Source organism: Scyliorhinus canicula, chromosome 11, assembly GCF_902713615.1.
Source record: "Scyliorhinus canicula chromosome 11, sScyCan1.1, whole genome shotgun sequence".
NCBI lineage: Eukaryota > Metazoa > Chordata > Chondrichthyes > Carcharhiniformes > Scyliorhinidae > Scyliorhinus > Scyliorhinus canicula.
This window is the reverse complement of record NC_052156.1, coordinates 50,536,473-50,553,699: the sequence shown is the minus strand read 5'-3', so window position 1 is coordinate 50,553,699 and position 17,227 is coordinate 50,536,473. Positions and strand designations below refer to the sequence as shown.

The 17,227-nt window shown below is 52.2% G+C and overlaps 1 protein-coding gene across 3 annotated transcripts in view; it reads left to right on the top strand.

The window, feature by feature from the left end:
* Positions 1-17,227, top strand: part of adamts9 (ADAM metallopeptidase with thrombospondin type 1 motif, 9) — a 404,749-nt gene that overhangs the window by 349,323 nt on the left and 38,199 nt on the right. For all 3 annotated transcript variants that reach the window (XM_038810570.1, XM_038810569.1, XM_038810571.1), the window contains 2 exons: positions 4,441-4,532; positions 16,434-16,538. In XM_038810570.1, the coding sequence (XP_038666498.1) occupies positions 4,441-4,532; positions 16,434-16,538 (197 nt within the window). The remainder of the gene's footprint in view (positions 1-4,440; positions 4,533-16,433; positions 16,539-17,227) is intronic.

Genomic DNA, 17,227 nt, shown 5'->3' with positions numbered 1-17,227 from the left:
ACGCTTTGAGAAATCAGGAGGTGGGTTAGTTGCTGCAGAATTCCCAGCCTCAGCGATTGTAACCACAGTATTTGTGTGGCTGGTCCAGTTCAGTTTCTGGTCAATGGTGAGCTCCCCAAGATTTTGATGATGTGGGGTTAGTGATATGGCATTCAGTAAAATAGTTTAATTGGGGATTTTGGAGGATTTTGATTGTATATAGAGAGAAGAGAGCCTATTAATTGTATACTGCCGTTAACAGTTCACCTGTGTTCATATAAACAGGAGAAACTTTTATGAGAAGGTGCATGTTTGTAATATATAGCTCTGCAAATAAATGTTGTAAAAATGTTTAAATATTAGCTACAATTTTACCTTTCACCAGCTGGCTTTCTGGATTATAACACTGATACTATGGGCGGGATTCTCCGACCCCCGCCGAGTCGGAGAATCGCCGGGGGGCGGCGTGAATCCCGCCCCCGCCGTCCGCCGAATTCTCCGGCACCGGAGATTTGGCGGGGGCGGAAATCGCGCCGTGCCGGTCAGCGGCCGCTTGCAGTGGCACCCCCCAGCGATCCCGCTGGTTCTTTGCCAGTCCCGCCGGCGTAGATTAGAAGAGGTCCCTTAGTGCCAAGCTGCCATTTTTTGCATGCATGTGATTGGGATGAGGTTGCTGCCCTGGTGTTGGGGGGTGCCGGGGACCCTCCTATATTGCACTCAGGCTGGGGGGAGGTCGTGGGATTTTTTTTGTGGGCCTCGGATTTGGGACAACATTTAAAAATGGCATACCGATCACTCGCAACAATGGGGAGAGCAGAGCACCCTGTTGTACAAAACGGGGCTATGTACGGCCTTGGACGAACGCTTGCCGCTTAGGCCCAAAGGGCAGCACGGTAGCATAGCGGTTAGCACAATAGCTTCACAGCTCCAGGGTCCCAGTTTCGATTCCTGGCTGGGTCACTGTCTGTGCAGAGTCTGCACGTTCTCCCCGTGTGTGCGTGGGTTTCCTCCAGGTGCTCCGTTTTCCCCCACAGTCCAAAGATATGCAAGTTAGGTGGATTGGCCATGATAAATTGCCTTTAGTGTCCAAAATTGCGCTTAATGTGGTTGAGTGGGGTTACTGGGTTATGGGGATAGGGTCCTTTTTCCAAGAGCCTGTGCAGACTCGATGGGCCGAATGGCCTCCTTCTGCACTGTAAATTCTATGATTCTATGATTCTTACCGGCAGGACCTGGCGGCGCGGGCGGGCTCCGGGGTCCTGGGGTGGGGGGGGCGGGGCCGCGGGGTGATCTGGCCCCGGGGGGTGCCCACACGGTGGTCTGGCCCCCGATCGGAGCCCACCGATCCGCGGGCGGGCCTGTGTCATGGGTGGACTCTTTTCCTACGCGTCGGTCGTGTCAGCCTCTGCGATGGCCGACGCGTAGGTGAACCCCCCTCTGCACGTGCGCGGGGATGACATCAGCAGCCGCTGACGCTCCCGCGCATGCATGGGCTTGTGCCGGCCGGCGGAGTCCCTTCGGCCCCGGCTGGCGTGGCGCCAAATCCCTTCCAATCCAGCCGGTGGGGCACAAACCACTCCGGTGGCGGCCTAGCCCCTGAAGATGCGGAGGATTCCACACCTTTGGGGCGGGCCGATGCCGGAGTGGTTCATGCCACTCCGTTCCGCCGGGATCCCCCGCCCCGCCGGGTATGGGAGAATCCCGCCCTATGTTCATTTTTGGTAAAGCGTGTTGTGACCAGGTGAGAAGGAGTGAACTGACTCCCCTCTAATCAACCTCCTCAATTGGTTACAACAAAGATTTTAAGTTTCTCTTTTTCAAGGATATGGCTTTGCACAATTTACAACATATTTAACTGTTTAACTGTTTATGCAGTGAGGAATAAGGAGCCAATCAGAGTTTTTTTGAATTAAATAAAGAGCAAATTTATTAACCATTAAACCTGAGAAAAAAATAAGAAAAACACAACATCACACACACATGTACAAGTAAAGGAAGTTAGAGTCCAAAAGAAAAGCTAATTTGAATATACGGTCCAGTTTCCTTTGCTTGTCCTTGAGGTATAGATTGATAAATGTTGTGGCCAATTTGGATTAGCTGCTTTCGTAGATGCGGTTAGAAGCAGAAGATGTTGGGCGCGATTCTCCCAGAGGGGGAGAAATCGTAAGGCTGGCGTCAAATCCGGGCGGGTTTGACGCCAGCCCCCCCCCCCTCCCCGACCGGGAACCGATTCTGGTCCCCGGTCGGGGCTAGCATGCCGCCGCCGTAAACTCCGGCATCGCGGGCTTAACGAATTTCGTTAAGCCCGCTTGCCAGAGTTTGCGCCAGCTGACGCGTCATATGACGTCAGCCGCGCATGCACGGATCGGAAGACTCCAACCCGCGCATGCGCGGATGACGTCATCGCGCCATTTGCGCGAAACCCCGCGCATGCGTGGGCCGGGATGGACCCCTCAGGCCTGCCCCGCGAAGTGATACAGCGGGGCGGCGGAGGGACAAAGAGTGCGCGGGCATCGGACCCGCTGCCCGCGATCGGTGGGCACCGATCGCGGGCCCATGGCAACCCTTGGCACGGCCGTGGTACTGCCGTGCCAATCGGTGCCATGGTTTTAAAAAATCGGCACTTTAACGGCCGTTTTACGAACGGCCAGACCAGGTGTGTTTTGCCGTTCGTAAAAACAGCCGTAAAGGGCTGGGAACTCGGCCCATCGGACAGCTGAGAATCGCTGCTGGCCGTAAAAAAAACGGGCGGGCAGCGATTTGTATCGGGAGTCGGGCGTGGGGGGGGGAGAATAGCGGGAGGGCGTCGGACTAGCGTGGCCGTAAAATTTTACGACCCCCCGCTATTCTCCGCACCGTCGTGAGTGCGGAGAATTGCGCCCGTTGTACATAGTACATAGAACATACAATGCAGATGGATGCCATTCGGCCCATCGAGTCTGCACCGACCCACTTAAAGAGAGTGCAAAAGACTGGTGCTTTTTGCTGAGTAAGCTGATGTCAGTGGCAATTGCCGGTGTGACTCTGAGCTATGGAGGACAAAATATCAGTCAATATTGCTTCTTTTCATATTCTGCAAATATGGCTATGAATGAAGACACAGAATTGAGTTTACTTGTGATCCCTCATCCCCCCCCCCCCCCCCCCCCCACCACCACCAATCCCAACTGACAGCCTTGGAGGAAAAGTGCCTTGATAGCACAGTGGTTAGCACTGCTGCTTCAGAGCACCAGGGGCCCAGGTTCAATTCCCGGCGCTTGGGTCACTGTCTGTGGCGGACCCTGCACGTTCTCTCCGCGTCTGCATGGGTTTCCTCCGGCTGCTCTGGTTTCTTCCCACAGGTCCCGAAAGGCATGCTGTTAGGTAATGTGGACATTCTGAATTCTCCCTCAGTGTACCCAAACAGGCGACGGAGTGTGGCGACGAGGGGATTTTCACAGTAACATCATTGCAGTGTTATAGTTTGTGACAATAATAAAGATTATTATAAAAATGACCATCTTAAATTGAAAGTTAGTTTGAAACACTCACCCTGCCATAACCCCAGCCCATTTGCCTGAATCAGGGTCATTTAGGCTTTAAGGGATGGTTAATATATCTCTCCTGAAAGTACTGATTCAACCTAGAGTGAAATTCCATAAACTGCAAGATCTTTGTGGAAGAGCACATACAGTGTTTTTAATTTATGAATTTAGAATATCCTTTTTTTTTCTCAATTAAGGGCCAATTTAGTGTGGCCAATCCACCTACCCTGCACATCTTTGGGTTTGTGGGGATGAGGCCAACGCAGACATGGGGAGAATGAGCAAACCCCACACGAAGGTGACCCAGGTCCAAGAGCGAACCCGGGTCCCTCAGCAGCTGAAGGCAGCAGTGCTAACCACTGTGCCACCCTGAGCATGTGTTGACATGTTAGTCAGCCATGGGGGAGTCCTTTTTCTGAGCCCATTTATTGCTCGCTCATCGTTTAAATACAAATGGATTTGCAAAATGATCAGGTGTATGATTCATGCAACTCAACGATTCTGAAGTCAATTATGCCATGTTCCACCAACTGAGACCAACAAAAGTCATTAGAGACTCGGGTATTATTCCTAGGAATTTCCTGGTCTGTCCGGTTCGGTGCTACCGTGTGCTGGTAAAAGTAGTTCTTGTGGGTGACATCATTTGAAACTGCTGGAAAGCACAAAAACAGCTTTTTTAACTAACTTTTGCTCACTTTAAATAATCCCACTGCTTGTGTTGCATCCAGCTCCTATCACTGGCAGATTAATCATCTCTCATTCATCTAAGATAGAAAAGATAACTATCATTTGGTAACTTGAAAAATGTAATTTAAGCTTGTATAGATATTGAACATTTTATTCAAAATTACAATAACCTATGTTATTATTGTATGTTGTCTCTTCACCTTGATTATTATGCATTTTTTCAACAACTCACCCATTTTCATCTTTATAGCAACAGACTTGTACTTTGCACAGACACTTGAAGGCCGATCAGTTCCATTTGCCACAGCTGGAGACTGTTATAGTGCTGCCAGATGTCCACAGGTGACTTACCTAGTTACTCAATATGGTGATATTATTTAAGGTCAAAATATGACATTGAAAAAGCTAACAAATGAGACTGCTGGTATTTAACGTGTATTATAGTTTGAACACGTAAATCTTGTACTATCCAGATATACAATCTAGGATTAATGAGGAGCGAAATTCTCCATTTGGGATATTATGGGCAGGATTTAACTAAATGGAAACAAAGTCCCATAGCGAGCCTGTTTAGCCACGTGTTTCCTGGCGTCACAGCGTGGAGAAATACAACCCTATAAAATAGCACCCGGGTTAGATAGGGGGGGCCTCAGCAGGGAATGTGCGGCCTTGAGCTGATTGCCACTGTGCACAAAATGCCAGCTTGGCACCTTGGCAGTGCCAACCTGGCACCCTGGCAGTGCCCCTTACTGAGCAATTCCTGGCCTTGCGGGCAGTTCTAACCGCTGAGGCCAGAGTTAGTGCCAAAGAGCCTGGCAGCTGGAGCTGTTTTTAAGTGGAGGGGGCACCCTCTTTCCCAGTATGGACAGACTCGAGCCTTCTGAAAGCTGCCTGGGAGGTGGTGGCAAAGGCAGTCAGCACTAACAGTCTGAACAAGGAGGTGACAGCTGGTGATCCGGAGGCTAGGGGGGGTCACTGGAGTGTCCTATTCCCTGAGAAGGGCAGAGAGCCAGGGGGTGTTCCATAGGCTGTGGTGCAACTGACCTTTGGATGGGATGAGCTCTGCTGATCTCCTGTTCCCTCTGCAGTGCAGCAGCGCTTCTGAGAAGGGCCAACACCTTGTGGCTCCTAATTGGAGCTTGGCCCTTGATGATACAACTGGGGTATGAGGGTGTCCAGAGGGGCAGCTTGTGTGGGCTCCCAGATGACCAGAGGCCTTCGAGGCATTTAAAGGACACAGGCAGCACTCAGCAGTGTGAGCAGCCAGGAGCCTGTAAGTAGCACCAAAGGGGAGCGTTTAAAAGACAGACTGCAGCAATGGCTGTCTGAGCCAGTCCACCCTGATCCCGAGGGGAAACCCCCAAGTCCACGGACATAGAATCAAGTCACTACCTGCTACTGCCCCTAGCCCAGGCAGCCATCCCCCAGCAAACCTGATAGTTTTTAATAGTTTTTCAGTGTTTTTTTAGTCTCCACCCCCTCCGCAGCCATGGCACCCCATCCACATTTCTAAATGCTTGTAGTAGTTCACACCTGTGACACTTTCACCTGAGCGGAGCATCGCGGAAGGGCAGAGCATATTGTGTCCAACTCACTAATCACACTTAAATGCATGCAAATGCCGGTTTTACATACCACCGGTGGCGTGGGCTGCAAACGTCATTATCGGCATCAGCGAGGAACCGCAACATGGCACCCAAAGCAACGCAGGGCGCGGACCTCGATTTTCGTGGATACCCAATTCTCTGTAGATTGTTGTTCGCATGTGTGGGCATCGCGAGGAGGAGAATTTTACCGAGGTGTCTTTATTTTCCATCTACTACTTGCATCATTTTTGTGAGTGATTTGGCTACATATTTAAAGTGTTGTTGTTGATTGTGATTGAAGTGGAATTTCCTAAATTATAGAAAATTGATCTGCATGTTCTGACATAAGGTATCAATTACAGGGCTGTAATTTGGGAGATAAATGCTGCTTATCCACTATAAACAAGATGTCATGTATAAAACTGTAATATGCAGAGAAAATAAGCATTAATAATTTACTAGTGAAATCAAAAAAGAGAACTGTAAATCTAGCAAAATACTTTTTTTTTAACATAATTTTATTCAAGTTTTTCAATAACAAAATTTTCTCCCCACAATTTAAAACAAACAAGGCGTGTTCCCACACCAACACAAGAAAAGAACTCACCCCCCCCAAAATAAATAATAACAAAAAACCAACAGCAATACAAGAAAGAAGAAAATAACAACATAGCAAACCCACCTCCGCAAAAACAAACCTCCTAACCAACCCCAAACCCAGAACATATGGGTGTAGTTCGCCGGGCCTCCCAAACACCTCCCGCACCTGTCTTCCCCTCCGAAGAACCAGCTCATCCTTGCCCCTGTCATGTAAGCCCTATGCAGCACCTTCAGCTGAATTAGGCTGAGCCATGCACAAGAGGAGGAGGAATTCACCCTCTCCAGGGCGTCCGACCACGTTCCATCCTCAATCTAGCTCTTCCTCCCACTTCGCTTTGAGCTCTTCTACTGAGGCCTCCTCCTCCTCCTGCATCAGCTGGTAAATAGCTGAGATCTTTCCTTCACCGACCCACGTCCCCGAAAGCACCCTATCTTGCACCCCCCTTGGCGGCAGCCGCGGAAACTTTGCCACCTGCCTCTTAACAAATGCCCTGACCTGCATATACCTAAAAGTGTTCCCAGGGGGGAGGTTCCACTTCCCCACCAGCTCCTCCAGAGTCGCGAACTTCCCATCCAGGAAGAGGTCCCTAAACTGTCTGATGCTTGCCCTGTGCCAACTCCCAAATCCCCCAACCCGTTCTCCCCGGCGCAAACGGTGATTGCCCCGTACCGGGGCCAAACTGATGCCTTCACTTCCCCCCTATGCCGCCTCCACTGTCCCCAGATTTTGCCGGGGGGGAGTGGAAGTGGGGCCGTCACCAAAGCCTCCAGACTCGTACCCGCACAGGACGCCATCTCCAATCTCTTCCATGTGTCACCCTCCCCTTCCGTCACCCACCTGCGAATCATCGCCACGTTCGCCGCCCAATAATATCCACACAGGTTGGGCAGCGCCAGGCCCCCTACCTCTCTTCTTCGCTCCAAAAACACCCTCCTTACTCTCAGGGCCTTCCGCGCCCACACAAACCCCAGAATCGACTTATTCACCCTTCTGAAAAAAGCCTTTGGGATCAATATGGGGAGGCACTGGAAAAGAAACAAAAACCTCGGGAGCACCGTCATCTTAATCGACTGGACCCTGCCCGCCAACGAAAGCGGGTAGCGCGTCCCACCTCCTAAACTCCTCCTCCATCTGCCCCACCAGCCTCGAAAAGTTAAGCCTATGCATGGCCCCCCAGGTCCTAGCCACCTGGACCCCAAGATACCTAAAGCTACTCTCAGCCCTCTTCAACGGGAGTTCACCTATCTCCCTCTCCTGATCCCCTGGGTGCAGGACAAACAGTTCACTTTTCCCCACATTGAGCTTATAGCCCGAAAAGTCCCCAAACTCCTCAAGTATCTTCAGCACCTCTGGCATCCCCTCAGCCAGATCCGCGACATACAACAGCAGATCATCCGCGTACAGCGACAACCGGTACAGCCGCTCCCCCCCCCCCCCCCCCCCCCCCCCCCCCCCCGCACAATCCCCTCCAACTCTTCGAGTCCCTCAGCGCCATGGCCAGGGTCTCAATCGCTAACACGAAGAGCAGGGGAGACAAGGGACACCCCTGCCTCGTCCCCCTGGAAAGCCGAAAGTCCGCCGACCTCCTCCCATTCGTCACCACACTTGCCACCGGGGAGCTGCACAGCAACCTCACCCAGTTGATGAACCCCTCACCAAACCTCCGCAACACCTCCCACAGGTAACTCCACTCCACCCTATCAAAAGCTTACTCCGCATCCATGGACGCCACTATTTCTGACTCCCCAGCTGCCGGCGCCATCATCATGACATTAAGGAGCCTCTGGACGTTGGCATTCAGTTGTCTCCCCTTTACAAACCCCATTTGATCCTCATGAATCACCGTCGGGACCACATCCTCCACCCTTCTGGCCAGCACCTTTGCCAACAACTTGACATCTACATTAAGGAGCGAGATCGGCCTGTAAGACCCACACTGAAGGGGGTCCTTGTCCCGCTTCAGGAGCAAAGAGATAATTGCCCTGGGCATCGTTGGGGGCAGAGCCCCCCCCCCCCCCCCCTCCCCTCCCCTCCCTAGCCTCATTCAGGGTCCTCACAAGCAGAGGGCCCAGCAAATAGAACATAGAACATAGAACAGTACAGCACAGAACAGGCCCTTCGGCCCTCGATGTTGTGCTGAGCCATGATCACCCTACTCAAACCCACGTATCCACCCTATACCCGTAACCCAACAACCCCCACCCCTTAACCTTACTTTTTAGGACACTACGGGCAATTTAGCATGGCCAATCCACCTAACCCGCACATCTTTGGACTGTGGGAGGAAACCGGAGCACCCGGAGGAAACCCACGCACACACGGGGAGGACGTGCAGACTCCGCACAGACAGTGACCCAGCCGGGAATCGAACCTGGGACCCTGGAGCTGTGAAGCATTGATGCTAACCACCATGCTACCGTGCTTCCCCAGAAATCTGAAAATTTCTTGTAAAATTCCACCGGGAACCCCTCAGGCCCCGGCGCTTTCCCTGTCTGCATACTTCCCAACGCCTCCACCAGCTCCTCCAACTCGATTGGGGCCCCCAAACCCTCCACCCGCTCGTCCCCTACTCTTGGGAACTCCAGCCTATCCAAAAAGCGGTCCATCCCACCTGCTTCCCTGGGCGGCACCACCCGGTACAGCCCCTCCTAAAAGGATCTGAACACCCTATTGATGTCCTTTCCACCCCGCACCAAGTTCACTCCTGCATCCGTTGCTCCCCCAATTTCTCTAGCTGCCTCCCGCTTCCGGAGCTGGTGAGCCAACATCCGACTTGCCTTCTCCCCGTACTCAAATACCACCCCCTGCGCCCTCCTCCAGTGCGCCTCCGCCTTCCGGGTGGTTAAAATGTCAAATTCCGCTTGGAGATTGCGCCGCTTCCTCAAAAGCCCCTCCTCCGGGGTGTCTGCATACCTCCTATCCACCCATACCATTTCCTCCACCAGCCTCTCCCTCTCGGCCCTCTCCCCACTCTCCCTGTGCGCCCGATTAGATATCAGCTCCCCTCTGACTACTGCCTTTAGCGCTTCCCAAACCACCCCAACTTGCACCTCCCCGTTATCATTGGTTTCGAGATACCCCTCTATGCCCCTACGGATCCGCCCGCACACTTCCTCCTCTGCCAAAAGCCCCACATCCAGCCTCCACAGCGGGCGCTGATCCTTCCCCTCCCCCAGCTCCAGATCCACTAAATGTGGGGCATGATCAGAAATGGCTATCGCCGAATACTCCGCCCCCACTACTCTCGGGATTAGCGCCCTGCTAAGCACAAAAAAATCAATCCGGGAGTACGCCTTATGACCATGGGAGAAAAAGGAGAACTCCCTACCCCCCGGCTCCAAAAACCTCCCAGGGTCCACCCCCCCCCCCCCCCCCCATCTGATCCATGAACTCCCTCAGCACCGAGGCCGATGCCGGCCTAGACTTCGAGCGACCCAGAGCCGGATCCAGCACCGTGTTAAAGTCCCCACCCAGGATCAATCCCCCTGTCTCCAGGTCCGGGATTAGGCCCAGCATTCCGCCGCATGAAGCCCGCATCGTCCCAGTTGGGAGCATAACATTAACCAAGACCACCCGCTCCCCCTGAAGTCTCCCACTCACCATCACATATCTACATGCACTATCTGCCACCACTTTGGATGCAACGAACGACAGGCTCTTACTGACCAAAATTGCCACCCCACGGTTCTTCGCATCAAGCCCCGAGTGAAACACCTGTCCCACCCAACTTTTTCTTAGCCTCACCTGATCCGTAACCCTGAGGTGCGTCTCCTGGAGCATAGCCACATTCGCTCCCAACCCCCTCAAGTGAGCCAAGACCCGGGATCGTTTCACCGGACCATTCAGCCCCCTCACATTCCATGTGACCAGCCGAACCCGGGGGACCATCCCCCTCCCCCTACGCTGATCAGCCATAGCTCTTCCTCAACCCGCCACGCGCCCAGGGAAACCCCCAAGCCCGCTCCCCACAGCGGCTGAGTCGCCACCAGCTTGCCCAGCGAGGCCTTAAAACGGCTCCATTATCTCAGCTTTAAGCTCCTTGAAGGAGCGCTGAAGCAGCTCCTGCTGCTCCCGCGCCCACTCCTGCCACGCTGCTGCTGCTTCCCCGCCCGCCGCCATCTTGCCTTTTCTGCCTCTCGCCTTCCTCTGCTGTAGAGCCGACTTTTGGACCGCTCCACTGCGAGCCCAGTCCATCCACCAGTCGCTGGGCACACTGGCTGTGTTTCCCCCCGGGGAAAAGTTTAAAAGAGCCCGAAAGTCCAAAAAAAGCGGGAGCTGCCGAACGTGCGGCTTAGCTCCGCATCGCCGCCACCGGAAGTCCCAAGCAAAATACTTTTGAAAGAATACTGCTGCATTGTTGAACTTGTATGTTGACTTGATATATATATTAAACTGGAAGATATGTTTTATTGTTAGTCTTTTATGGATTTAAATTAATTTTTGGAATATCAGGAACACGTGTCTGATAACATATAAATCGAGTCAATATTCTTGTAAGAATATTGCCACAAAGTTACTTAGACTTCCTTTTAATAAAATATAATGATAATTGAAACATTCTGTTTCTTTTTATTGTAACTATGTAACTTTTCAGCAGTACAATTAACTTTTTCCTTCTTGGTTATTAAGTGTATTTGTTCAGGTGTTTCTGTGCACCCACCTAGCCACACTAAAACACATATTGAAGTGTAAAATGACCTACAGCAGATGAAAGAATGTTCTTCATGTTCTACATAAAAAATTTGGGGATGGATACTCCAATCCCTGATGCCGGTATTGTGATTCCTGATCGGTCGGAGAATGATGGTCTGCCTGAAAAACAGGATTGGCACCGGGCACCAAACCTGGTGCTATGCTCTGCTCCCCCGCCAGCAGTCCCATCAGTCACCCCCAACAGTCCCCCATCAGTCACCCGTATCAGAGAACCCAATCAGACCCCTCCATCAGAACCCCCCCCCCCACCCCCACCACCCCAATCAGTCTCCCCCTGCCAGAAAGCTGAAATGCAGTCCTGTAAAAATTCACTGCATTTTCATTTACCCTTTCCTAACATCTACTGCCTCAGACACAAGTCTGGAAAGCAGCAGCTGTTACAAGTGCTAAAGGCAAGCCTAGAACACTTGAAAGTGCCTCAAATACCCTGACAGCTTTAGAAATGCAAATCTCCCATTCAATTTCACACAGCAATACATTTCACTAGCCAGTGATTGACAGTTTTATTGATCGAGACACAGGTGCTTGGAGGATTGTTTATACATCTTTCCAGTCATGCTTGAATGTATCTCCATAATGCTGCTTTGATGCTAATCACAATGTTTATAAACACTCTTGCTATGATTGACAGCTCCAAACCACATCAAAGGAACAATGTGGTTTTGCTACCTTTTTTCATAGCAGAAACCACTCAGCTGCTTTGGTGGGTGTCTGAGGGAGGTGCTGGGGGGGAAGTCAGTGGGTCATCCTTATACGTGCATGCTGTGGGGGGGAGGGGGGGGAGACCCTGGGCGAAATTCTCCGACCCCACGCAGGGTCAGAGAATCGGCCGGCAGCAGCGTTAATCCCGCTCCCGCAGTGTTTTTAAATCTCTGACCGGCCAAAAACCGGCGCTGTGCAAATCCCGCCTGCAGCCTCTGAAAACAGCTGGCGCCGGCGGGATTTCATTTTTTTTTTAGTTTCCACAAATCTCCGGCCCGGATGGGCCGAAGTCCCGCCGACGTGGCCACGGGTCACGTCGGCGAAAATCAGTTGCTTTAAAACGGCGTCAACCATTGATGATGGTTGACGCCGTTCAGTGTCGAGGGGGGGGTGGGTTGCAGCATCGGGGGGGGGTGGGTTGCGGCATCAGGGGGGTTGCGGCATCGGGGGGGTTGCGGCATCGGGGGGGGTTGCGGCATCGGGGGGGGTTGCGGCATCGGGGGGGGTTGCGGCATCGGGGGGGGTGGGTTGCGGCATCGGGGGGTTGCGGCATCGGGGGGGTGTTGCGGCAATCGGGGGGGTTGCGGCATCGGGGGGGGGTTGCGGCATCGGGGGGGGTTTGCGGCATCGGGGGGGTTGCGGCATCGGGGGGTTGCGGCAAGTCGGGGGGGGTTGCGGCATCGGGAGGGGGGTTGTGGCATCGGGGGGGTTGCGGCATCGGGGGGGGTTGCGGCACCGGGGGGGGGGTGGGTTGCTGGCATCGGGGGGGGTTGCGGCATCGGGGGGGGTTGCGGCATCGGGGGGGGGGTTGCGGCAATCGGGGGGGGTTGCGGCATCGGGGGGGGTTGCGGCATCGGGGGGGGTTGCGGCATCGGGGGGGGCGTTGCGGCATCGGGGGAGGTTGCGGCATCGGGGGGGTTGCGGCATCGGGGGGGGTTGCGGCATCGGGGGGGGTTGCGGCATCGGGGGGGTTGCGGCATCGGGGGGGTTGCGGCATCGGGGGGGTTGCGGCATCGGGGGGGTTGCGGCATCGGGGGGGGTTGCGGCATCGGGGGGGGGTTGCGGCATCGGGGGGGGCATCGGGGTGGGTTGCGGCATCGGGGGGGTGGTGGGTTGCGGCATCGGGGGGGGTGGGGGCAGCGGCGTGCAGAGAGGGGGGGCGACGGATGCCCGGGGCCAACGCACCGTCGCCCCCCCCTCTGTACGCCGCTGCCCCTTACCCCAACCACCCCCCCTCACCACCCCTACCTCCCTCCAACGCCCCTACCCCCCTCCCCACCACCCCTACCCCCCTCCCCACCACCCCTACCCCCCTCCAATGCCGCCCCCCCCATCTCTCGCAACGCCGCAACCCCCCACCCTCAACGCCGCAACCCCCCCTCATCGCCGCAACCCCCCCCTCTCAACGCCGGGTCCCCCCCCTCTCAACGCCGGGTCCCCCCCCTCTCAATGCCGGGTTCCCCCCTCTCAACGCCAGTACCCACACCCCGTCCCCCTCCCTCTGAAGGCCGGTACCCACACATCCCCCCCTCTCTCCTCCTCCCCCCTTCCTTCCTCCTCCCCCCTTCCTTCCTCCTCCCCCCATTCCTTCCTCCTCCCCCCCTTCCTTCCTCCTCCCCCCTTCCTTCCTCCCCCCCCTCCTTCCTCCCCGCCCCTTCCTTCCTCCTCCCCCCCTTCCTTCCTCCGTTAGTGGGGGGGGATGCGGCGTTAGTGGGGGGGGGTGCGGCGTAAGTGGGGGGGGTGCGGCGTTAGTGGGGGGTGGGGTGCGGCGTTAGTGGGGGGGGTGCGGCGTTAGTGGGGGGGTACGGCGTTGGAGTGGGGTAGGGGTGGTGAAGGGGGTAGGGGTGGTGAGGGGAGGGGGTTGGGGTAGGGGCAGCGGCGTGCAGAGGGGGGGCGACGGTGCGTTGGCCCCGGGCATCCGTCGCCCCCCTCCTCTGCACGCCGCTGCCCCTACCCCAACCCCCCCCTCACCACCCCTACCCCCTTCACCACCCCTACCCCCCTCCAACGCCGCCCCCCTCCAATGCCGCCCCCCTCTCTCAACTCAACACCGCAACCCCCCCTCAACTCAACGCCGCAAAACCCCCCCCTCAACTCAACACCGCAAACCCCCCCCCTCAACTCAACGTCGCAAACCCCCCCCCCCTCAACTCAACGCCGCAAACCCCCCCCCCCTCTCCTCTCAACTCAACGCCGCAAACCCCCCAACGCCGGATCTGTCTCTCTCCTCCTCCCCCCCCCCCCCCAAATGCCGGTCTGTCTCTCTCCTCCTCCTCCCCCCCCCCCCCAAATGCCGGGTCTGTCTCTCCTCCTCCCCCCCCCCCCCAAAATGCCGGGCTGTCTCTCTCCTCCTCCCCTCCCCCCCCCCAAAATGCCGGGCTGTCTCTCTCCTCCTCCTCCCCCCCCCCCCAAACGCCGGGCTGTCTCTCTCCTCCTCCTCCCCCCCCCCCCAAATGCCGGGCTGTCTCTCTCCTCCCCCCCCCCCAAAACACCGGGTCTCACCACTTCCGCAGCTGGTGAAACTGACGCGTATCGCGTCAGTCAGCTGCTGGTCCCTCCGGGAACGGAGAATAGCGGCCTAAAAGAAGGCCCCGACGCCGGAGTCATCTACACCGATTTTTCTCGCCGGAAATCGGCGTTACGACGGTCTGCAGAGAATTTCGCCCCACATATTCCTCTGCGGGGGGAGAGGGGGCAGTATTAGCTTTGTTGGGGGGAAGGTGGCATTGGGATACCTACAACTTGTAGTTGGTTCATAAAACTAAGTGGCTTGTTTCATCACCTGGCATTCTATTCTGAAGGATATTATTGAAACACTTGCATTTTTGTGACCATTCAAGAGCCTCGTGGTGACTTGCACTGATATTTACCTCTCACAGATTTGATAAATTGAAGTGTAATTTTCAAATTGCCCTGTGAGGATTTGCCGTTAGCCACTCTAGTTTATTGGTTCAAGACCCCAGCAAAATAACCACTACACTAGTCGGTGATGTATTTATGAATAATTACAATAATGTTGCATTGTCAAACCACTACATAAAAAGTATTAATAATAGTATTTATATTATTAAAACATAACTGTTGTAATAAATATTTAAGTAAAACCCTTCAGTGCCAGATGCTGAATATATCCCAATAGCTGTCATTGATTTTTTGAAATTTGTTCTGGCTTATCAAAATATAAATTACATCACCTCACAATTTTATATCATAAATTTATTTTGAAACATTTTCTCTCAACCCACCAGTTTAGGCAGTATCATTTGTGAACTTTATATTGCAGTATTATTTTTTTGCCTGCCATACCTTGGATTCCTAGTTTGAAGAAATTTGTCAGTAATAACAGGAAGCTTTAACAATATATAAATGATAAATTTGCATGATTTAGTCAGACTAGTACATTCACTGGGTAATACTTTTAACATAATCAGAATGCGCGAAATTATCTGTAAATTCCAATTGCACAGTACAAGATTAAATTAAAATAACTTCTTCGATTAAAATGACTGCATGTTGGAGCGGCACGTTGGTGCAGTGGTTAGCATTGCTGTCTCACGTCACCGAGGACCCGATTCGATCCCGGCCCCAGGTCACTGTCCATGTGGACTTTGTACATTCTCCCTGTATCTGCGTGGGTCTCACCCCCACAACTCAAAGCTGTGCACGGTACGTTGATTGGCCACAATAAATTGCCCCTTACTTGGAAAAAAGAATTGAATACTCTAAATTTATTTATTTTTTAATTCCCCTGGTGATCATTTCAGGGCCAATATTTATTTGATTTGTGAAAGTTGGTCGGTTTATTATGTTACTTTAAAGTAAGAGTTTGTGTCGTGCTACAGGTACACAAATCTTAACTTGCAGGTATTAGTTGACCATATTTATCTAAACCATATTTTACTATTTGCAGGCACAGCAGCAGTGCCCTCTGCAGATAGTTCTGAAAAAGTGCAGTTGAGTACCTCCCATGTGTCCAAAATTACAAATATAATCAATACAAATTATGAAACTCACACTTTATTACCTTGGATTCCTTAATTGATGATAACTATATTGAGACACAGATCCAAAATTGCTGCATAGTATTTAAATACGTACTCACTGGGCTATGTAAAATTCTATGTGCTGTATCTAGATAAAATAATGAGCAGGATTCTCTGGCTTCCCAGCGTCATGTTTCTCGGTTGCGGGAGGCAGCGTGCCATTCGGCTGATGGCAGGACACTCTGCTCCTGTCGCTGTCAATGGGAATAAGCCACCCCATGCCGCTGTGAAAGTGGTGGGCGGAAGTGTGCTACTGGTGAGAATTCCACCCAATAGCTAAGGATACAAGCGCAAAATATTAAATTTTTACTAATACACGCAACACAATTTATTACCATTATCCACTAATACATTCATGGCAAAATAATAAAATGAGAAAGACTATATTAATCTGCAAATTTTTTGTTCATTTTTATCTATTATGTCTTATTTCTATTTTCAGGTGGGCTGAAATAATATTTTGAATGTTGACACTGGGGACTTGTTGAAATCAAACGTTCATTGGCTTAGAATGACTGGCTTTATTTAATGCTTTTTCAAAATCGAATGGTCTAATGTGAATTTATTAAACTCCAATCAATGTGGCATTATCTTTCAGGGTCAATTTAGCATTAATCTCTCTGGAACAGGACTCCGAGTGTCTGAATCAACAAGGTGGATTTCACAGGGAAATTATGCAGTTGTCGAAATACAGTGGTTGCTGGTAAGAATGTAATGGAAAATGTGGTTAAATATTATTTGTCAAGAAGTAATTTTACTTAGGTTAATGCTATTTGATTAAAGGTAGTTGTACCTGAGTGAGATGTTAACCGGTACATAGTTTATACCAGGTGGCATTTAACCTGCGTGCAACTACTTTTCTGTATGATATATGTTCCAGTAATGTTGGTTGTGATAATAAACATGGCTAGTAATCTTCTAGTATAAATTAGTAAACACATTTTATAACCTCTTCCATAATATCCAAAGTGTGTGGACCAGATTTCAAAGCAGGGTCAACAATCCAACATCCGGATGAATTCAGTGTCCCGAGCCCATGGCTCAGCTCCATCACACCTGTAATGCTATTTTTCATATGCCAATGTCTCATTGGACAGGAGGCAAACTCAGCCATTCAAAAACATTTAAAAGGGCAGCATATTTAAATAAATCACCCCCGCACGCTGAAAACAAAAATTAGGAGGTACATTGAGTGAGAGGGCACGCTGAATGGGAGCACTCTGAGAGTTATCGATGAGCAGACAGATTTGAGTTCAGATAGGTAATTCTTTGAAACCCTGGGATAGGGTCATCAGGCCATAGGTTAAGTACTACATAAAGCTTTAGATGTTCTAATACAGATGAATAGTAAATAGTAAATCCATGGAGATCGTACAATACAGATGCACCATA